Below are 13,074 nucleotides of genomic sequence, written 5' to 3'. Positions count from 1 at the left end.
TATTAACAGCAGCATGTGAGAAAAAGAACTGGGGTGTCAGTGGACCAAAAGTTTAATGAGTCACTGCTGTGATGGGGCTGTCCAAAAATCTTATTTTGATTCTGGTTGTACTAACAGAAATGTGTGGTCTAGAATCCAGTATCCTGGTCACACCCCATCTGTGTAGAGCTATGGGCATTATGCTTTAAGAAGGGGCCCTGTTCATTTCCAAAACATACAAACAGCTCATACAACTCAATAATAAAAAAACAAACCCAATCGAAAAATGTGCAGAAGACCGAAACAGACATTTCTCCAAAGAAGACATACAGATGGCCAATAGGCACATGAAAAGATGCTCAACATCGCTAATTATTACAGAACTACAAGTCGAAACTATAATGAGGTATCACCTCACACTACTCAGAATGGCCATCATTAAAAAGTCTACAAACAACAAATGCTGGAGAGGGTGTGGAGAAAAGGGAACTCTGCTACACTGTTGTGGGAATGTAAATTGGTGCAGCCACTGTGAAAAACAGTATGGCGGTTCCTCAAAAAACTAAAAGTAGAGTTGCCATAGGATCCTACAATCCCACTCCTGGGCATGTATCTGGAAAAAACTGCAATTCAAAAAGGTACATGCACCCCAATGTTCACTGCAGCACTATTTACAATAGCCAAGACATAGAAACAATCTAAATGTCCATTAACAGATAAATGGATAAAGAACATGTGGTACATATTTACAATGGAATACTACTCAGCCATAAAAAAGAATGAAAGAAGGCCATTTGCAGCAACATGGATGGACCTAGAGATTATCATACTAAATGAAGTAAGTCAGAAAGAGAAAGACAAATATGATACCACTTTTATGTGGAATCTAAAATATGACACAAATGAACTTATCTATGAAACAGACTCACAGACACAGATAACAGACTTGTGGTTGCCAAGTGGGAGGGCAGGTGGGAGACGGATGGATTGGGAGTTTGGAATGAGCAGAGGCAAACTATTATATATAGAATGGATAAACAACAAGGTCCTACTGTAGAGCACAGGGAACTATATCCAACATTCTGTGTAAACCATAATGGAAAAGAAAATGAAAAAGAATGTATACACGTATGTATAATTGAATCACTTTGCTGTACAGTAGAAATTAACACACTGTAAATCAACTATACTTCAATAAAATAAATTAAAAAAAAAAAAGAGGGCCCTGGCAGACATGTCAAACCATGGCATACACAACAAAGATGAGAAAACTAGGACTCCTTTCAAGGAGCTTAAGCCAATCCACAAAATTGTATATGCCTGAATTACATATTCTAAATCCAATCAATACCAGTTCGGATTGAGCTAAGTAGCAAATATCCCTTTTCTTTAAAGAGGGGGAAACTAAGGTAAGGGGTACCAGAATGAGTTAGCTCAGTGCTGGTTAACAACAATTTCATTTTTTTCTTTTTTTTTCTCTTTTTTTGGTTACACAGTCCTACTAATCTTAGAAATCCAAGGCTCAATGCAATGCCTAATCAAATAATAACTAACTTTCCTTCTTTGGTCTTTAAATTATTCAGGATGGGTAATTCCTAAATAAAATGTTAACAGAAACACCTTCATGCTCTTTTATCTTCTTGCTATTCACATCTCATTCTATGTTCTAGACAGCTCTGGCAACAAAGACACCGAAGAAAATATTATTTACAGTAAACTTTATTTTCATTGATTTCACTTAACATAATTTCAAAGTAGGTCTGGGCTCTAAGATAAGCAAAAGAACAGGTATCCTAAATCTCATTAACAGATCTTTTTCACACTGTTCCTCTGAGTAGGGTACAGGGTTTCAGGGGCCCCAATGGCGACACCTTACATTTTATCCCTGGAGATTTTACCTATAGATTCAGAAAGAACAGATAACACCAACATACAAGAATCAAACTGTATGCTTCTACTACAGGAAGAAGCTCTTGTGTTACACTCTACCCACCTCTTTAGGGTTGTAATGATAATAACTGACTTTCTTCTCTGCAAAGTTGGGTTTTTTTGGTTTGTTTTTGTTTTAAGTAAAATGTCAGAATATGTGAAAATGCTGTACTTATTTATCTTAATATGCTAAAAATAGTGAAAATTTTAAAATTCTTCATGAGTCCAAGCTGGGCCATGACTACTACTGATGGGATTGACCCAACGCACTAATTCCAAGTTTGGCGACCATCAGCAAACTGTTCAAAGGAAACACATAAAAAACAAAAAATCAGATAAAGAACAGCACAGGCACTTGACTATTTTTAAGGGACTGGGACTCAGCAGGTCCCTCACAACTACATGGCGAGGAGGTGCCAAGGCAGAGCAAGCAGGGATGAACTCCCACCCCTGGAGGTGCCAAAGGAAGAACTCGTGAAAGGCAGTCCTGCACTGGGGCTTTGAAATCATACACGTGAGCTGAAGTTCCTAATCTAACAGCCAATAATTCAAAGGTGAGAAAACAAGGCTGGAGAGACCAAGGCCTCCCCAGTCAGGCAGGTCATCAGTGGTAGGTCTCCAGCCTCCCAGTTTACAGCTCTTGACCTTGGTCTATGCTGATTATAAAACATGATTCTTGACAGCATCATAACTATGATCAAAGTTGGGTAAGTAATCTTTTTCCAAAGCAGATTTTTAAAAATTCTATTTTGGGGGTATCTTTATTGTACTTAAAGACTACATTTTTAAGAACAATCTGGTTTGGATTTTATAATTAAAGTTAATTATGACTGACGTTAAATAGGATTCAATCAGAATTCCCTTTCAGCAAAATTTTCAATAATAAAGGACACCTTACAACTAAGAAACATGGACCCCACGCTGAAAGTCACACAAACGGCTGCAGTCGTGGAGCTTCCTCCAATGCAGAAAGGGGCCAGGATGGACCAGAGAGCAAATGTGAAAGCAAAAACCATTTCCAAAGTGAACGAATATACTTATTTCATTTTGACATTAAATCTGCTGTTTTTGCAGCCTTTCCTATTTGTATATGAATTTAAATCATTTCAGTGGATGCTCAGCATCAGATATACTGAAACAAGTAAAATTTTGAATGTCTAAAGTGTTTGGGGCATTAAACTAGCAATAGAGCAGAGGGTACCTGGCACCTGCAATTAAGCCTGCAGGCATAAATTTTCCAGAGTGGTAGAATCTCATTCCCATAATGCCAGCCAAGGTTCCAGATGTAACTGATGAAAAGATAAAAAGAGTCAAAGATCACTACATCTTATACGCTGGAGGATGAAAATGCGGCCAAACTCCCACCCATCTTTCAAAGGCCCAGACCTCATACCTCCTCCTTCCCCGAGTCGGGGAGCTCCACAGCCACCCACAGTCAATGGGACCAAGTACAAATACTGGAGTCAAAGGCTCTCAGTGTCTGAGCCCAGCCTGCCTTTCCAGCCTCACCTCCTACCACTCTTCAGCCATAAATTTCTTAGTTTTCTCCTAAATTGCTGTAGGAGAAAACTACATTTTTCCTATGCCGATGCTATTTACCCTGTGCGCTCTTAGGCTCTTCCCACTCGACATCTATTCAAATACCTACCACCTGCCATGCACTGCACCAGGTGCTGGGAACACAACTGTCATCAAAAAGATCTCTGCCCTAACGGCGTTTGGAGTTTGATAGGACTAACTTGAAAGAATCACACAAATAAAAACTCAGAAGTATAATCTGTGCTACAGGTGCCAATTAATGCAAAACAAATAACGTGATGAACAGGGGATCCAGCCCATTGAGGGAGAAGGACTTGCTGAGAAAGTGAAGACTGAGCCGCAATGTGAAGAGTCGCGATTAACGAGCTCAAGGGGAGGAAAGCACATTCCAGGCAGAAGGCGTAATATACGCAGGGCCCTGCGGTGAGAGGGGGCTGCTAGACGTGGTGTGGCACAGAAACCGAGACTGAGGGAGGAAGAGGGCCACGGCCTACAGAGCCTCAAGGGCCACGGGACGGACTGTGGTCTTCTTCCGAAGAGCAATGGAAAGCCATTAAAAGATATTACGCAGAGGGATACATACAAAGAGCTGCATTCTGAAAATATAATTGTGGCTGTACCATAGGGAGCAAACTTCAGGGAAAACAGAGAGGAGGTAGGGTACCAACTGAGAAACTTCCTCGGGAATGCAGGCAAGAGGGGGGCTAACTGGGGCATGGATGGTGGCCGTGGAGGTAGGGAAGGGGACAGCCTGGGATACGAGTTGCAGGTAGTGTTGACAGGACTTGCTGATCAATCAGACAGAGATGGAGGGGAGGGGAGCAATGGAGACCCAAATGGAGGGAGGACACCAGGAGACCAAGCGTGTGTGAGGATAGGAAGCCAGGTGTGGGCAGATGCCATGACACAGCTGAACGCTTTCGAGCAGGCAACTGGATATACGAGAGTAAAGCTTGGAGGAGAGAGTAATTTGTGAGTCATTTGTGTATCGGTGGTAACTTAAGACCTGGGCTTCAACCATATTGCCAAGTGAGAGGGTATAAAGAACATTAGAAGTGCCAGGTTTTAAGAACCTTGGTATCTAATGGTTGAAATGGAAGACAGGTCGACAAAACAGACAAAAGGGAATCAGAAGATAAAAAGGAAAAACAAGAGAATGGAAAATGGGCTGGTGCGCTGTGCTGAGAACAGCCAAAAGGCCAAATAAAATGAGGCCTAAGAAGTGTGCGCTGAATTCTGAAACACACAGGCTCCTGGCAGCCTCAGGGAGAGCTATTCCCATGGACTAAGGGGCCAGAAGTGGAGGACGAGGTGGGCTGAGAATGTGAGGTGAGCAAGTGAAGATGGGAGTGTAATGGATGCTTTTTAAGAGAAGTTCCTGAAGAGGAAGCAGAAGGGCAGCAACTGAAGAAAGCAGTGGGGTCACGAGAGGTCCTTTTTTTTTTTTTTTTTAAATGGGTGAGAGATGAGCACATCGGAGCATCAATGGGTGGGATCCACCCGAGAGGCAGGATACGAGGAAGGACTCGCATCAGTGACGGTGTAAAGCTCCGGGGAAGGTGAAGCAGTAGAGACCCAAAGCCTGGTGGAGGGACCAGGCTTGGAGACAAGAACCAGGACAGGGGAAGGCTTAAGAGGCCGATGGCATGAGGGAGTCTCCACGTGACGGCTGCTGTTTTGTCTTCAAGTAGATGGTGAGGTTGTTCGCTGGGGTGTCAGAAAGGGGACAAAGGGGCCTGAGAGTAACTCCGGGGCTGCAAGAGAGCCGCCGAGCAGAACTGAGAGCTGGGCGCTTCCTCCTTCCCAGCCCAGGCCGACTTGGACAAACCACTGTGACACGCCCGCTCCCCGTGAGGGCCAGAACTGCGTGTTTTCTCATCCTGTGGGTTTGTGGGGACAGCGAGGGGCCCACACACCCAGCAGGGTGTCTGACACAGGGTGGGGCTCAGGAAAAATGCACCAAAGCCACCCTGATAAGTAATCTTCCCCTCCCCGCGCCCCTCACCGTCTGTGCTGCCCATAGGACACGGCAGCAGCCCCAGTCACGTCTTATGTCCCCGGTGAAGGCAAAGCCTCCCTGAAGGCAGGGCCTACATCTTACACACTTAGTTTATATCTAAAAGGCTAACAAATGATTTTCAAATGGGAAAAATGCAATACCGATGCAAACCTAACCCAGATACGTGGTCCTTCAGTGACGCTCAAGCAGACGGTCTTCAGCGGGGAATCACAATGGTTAAGAGACACATGCCTGCCTTACACAAGTTTAACACTTATTTCACTGGGTAAATCTACATTCATGAGGTATGAAAACCTTTCCATATTCTGTACATAAAAGATAAGTAGAAACCAGCACAAGACGCCCCCGCCCCGCCCTCATTTCAAAACTTGCCTAGGACTTGGCAGAAGCAGTAAAACCGTCGCAATGTGAAGAACCTGTCACATCCCACCAACCCAGGGATGCGTCAGGGAGACGCTGAAACCGACATACCTAAGAAAACCCAAATGTTCCTTGGATCCTGAGACAGCTGATAGGCCCCGAGGCCCGCTAATCCACCGAAGAGGAGCCCGGCAGCCAGGGACGGGACACTGCCTGCAGGGAAGCAAACACACAGCTGCACTGCAATGGCAGACACTCATCTCACTGACAGAATCCACCAGACCGCCCTCCCCTACAGAGGAAAACAGCAAAGAGAACGTCTCTCAACGCGGTCCAGGACCAAGGCATTCTCAACGAGGAAAATGTATGGGGGAGTTTGCCATTTTACCAGAGAGGTCAGGGTCGTACCACACGGGTCCTCTCTCCTCTAACACGCAGGACACTTCCTCCCAGGGAGAAAGGGAGGGCTCCGAGCCAGGCCTGATTAACCCTGCAAGGACTGGAACTCTCCATGGGCCCGACCTTGGGCTCATCCCCAAAGGAAAGGGAAAGAGGGTCAGTGAGTTAAAAAATGACCTGGAGAGCAAGAGTTCTGGTGTGTGTGATGGCAGGGGGGATGCAGGCAAGGAGTGGGGTGGAAACAAGCACGTTCACTGACACACCTGTGCCCTGTGCCTGATTTAATGCGGAGACCTCAAAACTGCTTCTGCGAAGACTAGAGGTTTCCTTCTACTTGAAGAGCAGAGATGGCCCTCTGGGGTCAAGGCTGATGTATGGCAGGTGATGATAATAACAATCTACTACCATCCCTAACCGGTATCTTTATCTAAAGAGTCAAAAAAACAAGTGACTGTACAAGAAGCCTGGTGGAGCTCAGCCGGATAACCACAAAGGCAAGTGCAGCTACAGGGCTGATAATAAGCCTGCACTCCAGCGAGAGGGCCTAAAGCAAACCTGACTCCAATAAGACTGCAGTTTGAGGACCCTGGGGACTCACTCTTCACCGGGAATAAGATTTTAAGAGGTTAAATAACTACAAACCGTACCTGCTCTTGCATAGCCAATGATCCCGCCGGAAGCAACCAGTGCTGCGTAGCCAAAGCCGATCCAATGTAAAGGCACTCTGAAAACGGAGCAGTAAGAAATCAGTGCCAACCGTGTTAAAAACACAAAAAACAAACAAAACAGCATGGAACCATAGAATGGGATCAAAAAGGTCACCATTCCAGAACAATCCTATCACTGTATAAACGCAAAAAAACCCCAGAGAGGTTAGATGGCTTGCCTAGAGTCAGTGGCAGAGCTGGGACTCGAACACAAGTCCCTGGCCTACACGTCCATATCCTCCCACAGCCCAAGCTGTCCAGCAGTCTTGGCTCAGCGCCCTTTTCAGATGATGAAAGAAACTCTGGTTTTGAAAAGCTCCTGACTATTCCACCCCCATTTCACTGGGCACTTACAGTGGGCCAGAGTCCTTCTCCATTGTTCTCTTTCACTCTGTCCAAATGGAAGATCACACCAGGCCTGCACCTGCGGAGGAGGGGCTGGATCAGAGGCAGTTAACAGCACAGCTCGCTAGCAGCCAGGAAGCAGTGCGTCCAAGTTCCAGCTCCAGCCCCTTGGGAGCTAAGAAGAATGGGCAAGCCACCCAACGTCTCTAAGCCTCAGTTTCCTTCACCGTACCTACGCTGAGGATAGCAATGGTACAAATTTCCTAGGGCTACTATGGGCATTAAATGGGATAATATGTAAAGGGGCTTTGCACAAAGTAATTGCTGAACAGATACCAGCTGTTCTAGTAGTAACCTAAATTCTAATATAACATAGGCCCACAGGACACTTCACTGACCAGCTCTGTACAGTTAATGAGCTAATCTCCTCAACACCTAACCAAATTATAACTAAACTGGAAAGTAAACACACCTCCTGTGCCCTTAATTCAAGTATTTTAGTTGCCCTTTCTGGGGGGAAAGGGTGCTGCTTTTCACCCCTGCCCAAAGAATTGATTTCAATACTCAACATTTGTAAAGTTTTCAGATGGTTATTTAACTTTGCATCACTCATAGTTATCGTTAGATGGGGGGCGAGGAGGAAGGATGAAATATACAAAGCCCAAGTCATAATTACTTAGAACACTACACCCTTGGCAAAGCAGGGTGTAACTCCTAATTTCTTAAAGAAATGCATCTGGTATCCAACGAGGCTAAGCTTGAAAATACATAACCTCTTCTGTTTAAATTATTGTCTATAAGGGGGGGGGGGCTTGGAATTGTACCACCGCCATTAATTCGACGTAACACTGAGCCACCGAGATTTTTAAGGAGATGGCCCAATAAAACCTCCAGGAAACTAATGACCTCGACGCTACCTCGGTAAGCATCTGCCTCAGGAGCTCAGGGTCTCCGCAGGATTCACAACCCACTTTAAGGAAAGCAGGAAACGAGGGACTTACACAAGCACCTACCACGCAGCCTAAAGCCGCCGCCTGGATCCGGAGGACGAAGAGCAGGCGGCAGCAAAGCCTCTCAACTCATTTCTAAAAGTCAAAACAGGTGTAAAATAATAGTAATAATAATTCCAAAGTACACGAACCTCCTTCCCAAAGGTCTGCACTCGCCAACGAGGGTGCACACGTCTACGAGCCAGGAGTCTCACTCCTGCCGGAAATGTCGCAGCGCTTTCTCTGAGTCCGGGGGCGGGGCTTGGCACGGGGCGGGGCTAGAGGCAGGGGTCGCTGCGCTCCGGGCGTCCCGGGGGCAGGGCATGGGGCGGGGCTTGCGCCGGAGAGGCCGGCGCGTGCTCTTTGTCCACGGGTCAGGGAGTCGCCGAGCGCTCCGTGTATCCGGGGAGCTGGGCGTGGTGCCGGCCGTCCAGCACTCGTCCCAGATCCAAGCCAGCCTGGCCTAAATCCGGAAGCCCAGGGTTGGAGTCTAGTTTTACAAGAGGCCTTTGCGAGCTGGGCCAGGTCTGCGGTGAGGGGGGGGGGCTGCCACCTATGGGGGTGAAGGGCATCCGAGGCTGGATTTTGAAGGACTGCATCAACAGAGGGCCCTATTACCAGGTGTCAACCAGATGCAGGCCATCGGGGAGGACTGTCACTCTAGCCCAATCACGTTATTTGCTACCATGGGAAGGGACTACTTTCTATCTGCAGAAGATAGGGTGGCCACTAGACAGGCTAGACAGTGTGGCTCACTTCCCTGTTTGTTTCAAAGAGTGAGGCTACTTGAAAAGCATCTTAAAAGGGAACAGTGGGAGGCTTCCCTGGTGGCGCAGTGGTTGAGAGTCCACCTGCCGATGCAGGGGACACGGGCTCGTGCCCCGGTCCGGGAAGATCCCACATGCCGTGGAGCGGCTGGGCCCGTGAGCCATGGCCGCTGAGCCTGCACGTCCGGAGCCTGTGCCCCGCAACGGGAGAGGCCACAACAGAGAGGCCCGCGTACCGCATTTAAAAAAAAAAAAAAAGGGGGACAGTGGGTGAGTTACATTTGCAAGTACCTCTGTGATGCCCCCGTGGCCACACGTTATCTCCACTCCCACTGCATATCTGCTTCTCTTCCCTGCGTTTCCTGCACCACCATTCACTCAGTTGCTGTAACACCAAAATGTGGGTGGGTGTCACGTTTGGCATCTCTTTCATCCCCTACAAGTATCAACAAGAATAGATCTTATATATACAATCTTGAGTGAAAAAGCAAATTGCAGTGCATTGGCAACTGAAAAAAAATGCACAAGGAGACAGTTGTGAGCTAAGTTTTATTGGGGGCAAAATGGGGACTATAGCCCCGGAGACAGCCTCTCAGGTAGCTCTGAGGAATTGCTCCGAAGAGGTGGTGGCTGGGGGGTGAGTCAGTATATGTGCTTTTGGTAAAGGGGGTTGGGTGCCCTCAAGCACACATTTTGACGGAAGGTTGGTGCTAGTCACGAGGAGCAGGTGTCTCTGTTAATGATTTTAGTGCTTTTCTAGATGTGAGAAGATGCAAGAAATTGGGCTCATAAAACCTTCCCCTGAAAATATCTAACTCTCTGAAGGCCTGTTCTGCCAGTTTTTCCCAGAGCACGGGGTGCCTCATTCCTGATCTCCAGCCAGAACTCCTTTCATGGTGTGTGGAAGGTCAGTGAGTGCAGTGGCTAGGGACCTAATCCTTGTAGAGGCAGATGGCGAGTGACAATTTTTTGTTGGCAGCATACATACTCTGAAAGAAGATCTTCCACTTGCAGCAGCTCCTACTTTTCAGATATCAGAAGTGAAGTCTGTGTTTACCACAGCTGATTCTAACCACCCGAAGCTGATAGTGACTAAGAACTCTGAGCAATTCCACTTAGGCCGGACCCTCAACAACTTAATGGAAGACTCTCCTGAAACAACAAGGACAGGGGCTTCCCTGGTGGCACAGTGGTTGGGAATCCGCCTGCTAGTGCAGGGGACACGGGTTCATGCCCCGGTCCAGGAGGATCCCACATGCCGCGGACCAACTGGGCCTGTGCGCCACAACTATTAAGCCTGTGCTCTAGAGCCCGCAGCCACAACTGCTGAGCCTGCATGCCACAACTATTGAAGCCCGTGCGCCTAGAGCCCATGCTCAGCAACAAGGGAGGCCACCACAATGAAAGGCCCGTGCACCGCAACGAAGAGTAGCCCCCGCTCGCCGCAACTAGAGGGAGCCTGTGTGCAGCAACGAAGACCCAACGCAGCCAAAATAAATAAATAAAATTTATTTTTTAAAAAAAATGACAGGACTTGCCTTAACCAGCTGGGATGATTTAGGGATTCATTTCTCCCTATGCAGATGCAAGCTTCAAACCTTAGTTAAGCCCACCATGATCCTCCCCCTGCCTTTTAGACTTAAAGAAATTGAACCACAGAGAATTAGTTACCTATAGTCCTAGCCCTTGGTTGAGCTGTTATTTGAAATAAGCTGTCCTACACCCTTAACTCTACCATAATGCATAGTTTCATGTGCAGTCCATCATAAAATATAAAATAAATGAAAGGAACCAGTTTCTGCTGTTTCAGTTGGTTCCACACAAGGATTTGTGTTTAGTAATGTTTCTAGTTGACATTAGCATATTTTAGGAGATAGCTCAGCTCTTAACTAGGAGCCCACTGAATAGTACTGGAACACTGAACCACAAGTGTGTCATGGGGCGTGACGAAGATTGTGTGAGGGACTAAGTTTTTAGTCTCTGGCCACTGGGGCCTATCAATGGGATGTTTTTCTGTTAGTTTGTTTTCTGTTTTGTTTCTGTTTTTTTTCACAGAGGCCTCAAGTCAGGATTGTCTGCTAGACACACATGTACACCCACCCATAACCAGAGCAATAAAGACCATCTGCCGCAACAGAAGAGCTCACGAGGAAGGAACAGCGCTTCACTTTGAGCATTATTTTATCATTTTTGGAGCCTTGTATGTGTTGAATTCACACTTAAACAGACCTCAAGCAAAAATGGTCAAAATCAAATGCCAGTTGCAGTGTTGCAAGTCAACATCTACTGAGTATCCACAATACTAATTACTATGTCTTCAGGAGTATTTTATAGCTTTAAGACTGACATCATCCATTCAATAAAATTTTCTCCAAGAAATTAATAAATGAGATTATGAAAAAAACTGCCTATTTTTTTCAACCTACCCTATCTGCCACGTGCTTCTAGGACCTCATACATTAGAGCCATAATAATATGACCAAAGCATACAGTGAGCTTATTACACGCAGGACACTGAAGTGCTTGACATCGACGAACTCATTTAATCTTCATAGCAACCCTATGCGGTAAAGACTATTACTTTCTTCTGCTTTTATACATGGAGGAAATTAAGGCAGAAAGGGGTTCTCTAGCTGGTATAAGGTCACACAGTAAAGGGTAGGGCTGCCTAACTCCTTTAGTCTGTTCTCAGTACCGTGACCAGGACAATCCTGTTACAAATTGGACTGCGGTCATTCCTCAGCTCCAAACCCTCCAGTGGCTCCCTTACCTCCCGCAAAGCCCTGCACACCTCCCTCCCGGACCTCAGCTCCTATTCCTTTCCCCTTTGCTGATGCTGCTCCAGCCTCCTTGCTTGCACCTCCGAGCACTTGCTCGTGCAGCTGTTTCATCTGCCCGGAACCCTCTTCCCAGATAATCTCTCGCTCACTCCCTCACCTCCTTTAAATCTTCATTCCAATGTCACCTTCTCAGTGAGGCCTTCCAGGATCATCTTATTTAAGACTACGACCATCTGCATTTCCTTCCATAGCTTATTTTTCTCCACGGCACTTACCTCCTAAGTGGTATATAACTTACGAATTGCAATCACCTCCCCTCTCTAGCACGCAAGTTCTCGAGGGTGAGGATCGTTGCCTGGCACAGCAGGGCCCCACAAGCACGCGTTGAAAGGCCGAGGACATGTGGTGAGAAGTCAGCAGCTGCTTCAGAAAGAGGGCAACCGGCAGAGCCAGAGGCAGGAGGGAGAGATTGCCCCGGCTGCACCCTGCCTCCTTCTGAGGTCTGGCTCTCTCCCGGCCCCGGCCCGTCAGACACCCGTGTCCTTGTCATAAACCCATCCCCGTGCCTTCTGAAGTTTGGGATAGCCAAAGCTGCTTTTTGTTTCTCGCAGCTGAGTCTTTCTTGACAGAGGTAGCATCCCATTCCCTCTGCCAGAAATGCCTTTTTCTCCTTGTTCAAAACTCAGTCTCATCTCTTACTGAAGTCAAGCTGCCACCAGCCACCACAGGCTGTAATACATTTCTTACCAAAGCTTTTGTCCTTTGTGTAGGGATCTTTTTTTTTTTTTCTTCTAGAATCTAGGATAGTGCCGGGTACATGGTGAGCGTTGTTCAACGCAGGCCCAGTGAATAAACAAATGGAGAGTGGAGATAGAGGTGGCCTTCAGAGATTTCAAAATACTGAGGAGTGAATTTGCGATAAGGAGCTGCTCATACATTAATATCAAAATAGACAATCCAGCACAGAGATGGCTGAGATTATAAACAGACTATACATTCCTAGGAGGAAAAGGAAATGAACCTGACTCCCCCCAAATATTTTTTCATACAAACTGGTTTGTGCAATGGCCTCCAAGTACACTACCAGGCAAGCTCTGCCAGAGGTCACTGAGCAGACAAGCGCACAGACCAAAATAAAATGCTCGAATCACATGGTTTATAGCAATTTTATGTGTAATTGCCAAAACTTGGAAGCAACCAAGATGTCCTCCAGTAGTGAATGGTAAACTGTGGTACATCCAGACAATGGAGTATTATTTA

The 13,074-nt window shown here is 46.6% G+C and overlaps 1 protein-coding gene across 2 annotated transcripts; it reads right to left on the bottom strand.

Moving 5' to 3' along the window:
* Positions 1-1,682: 1,682 nt before the first annotated feature.
* On the bottom strand, positions 1,683-8,520 carry TMEM14C (transmembrane protein 14C). Of its 2 annotated transcripts, none has more exons than XM_022586647.3 (6): positions 8,420-8,520; positions 7,288-7,357; positions 6,874-6,950; positions 5,939-6,040; positions 3,110-3,197; positions 1,683-2,207 (listed from the first exon to the last, which is right to left on the bottom strand). In XM_022586647.3, exons 2-6 carry the CDS (start codon positions 7,308-7,310, stop codon positions 2,153-2,155), a joined length of 345 nt encoding a protein of 114 aa, XP_022442355.1. In that variant the 5' UTR covers positions 7,311-7,357; positions 8,420-8,520; the 3' UTR covers positions 1,683-2,152. The 2 variants fall into 2 exon arrangements, with proteins under 2 accessions (XP_022442355.1, XP_089774432.1); XM_089918306.1 differs by lacking the exon at positions 8,420-8,520 and adding an exon at positions 8,292-8,394.
* Positions 8,521-13,074: the final 4,554 nt, after the last annotated feature.

Source organism: Delphinapterus leucas, chromosome 10, assembly GCF_059928025.1.
Source record: "Delphinapterus leucas isolate spDelLeu-1000000601 "Yukka" chromosome 10, BTC_Dleu_Yukka2, whole genome shotgun sequence".
NCBI lineage: Eukaryota > Metazoa > Chordata > Mammalia > Artiodactyla > Monodontidae > Delphinapterus > Delphinapterus leucas.
Note: the sequence above shows the minus strand (reverse complement) of the source record. Positions and strands in the feature narration are given on the sequence as shown.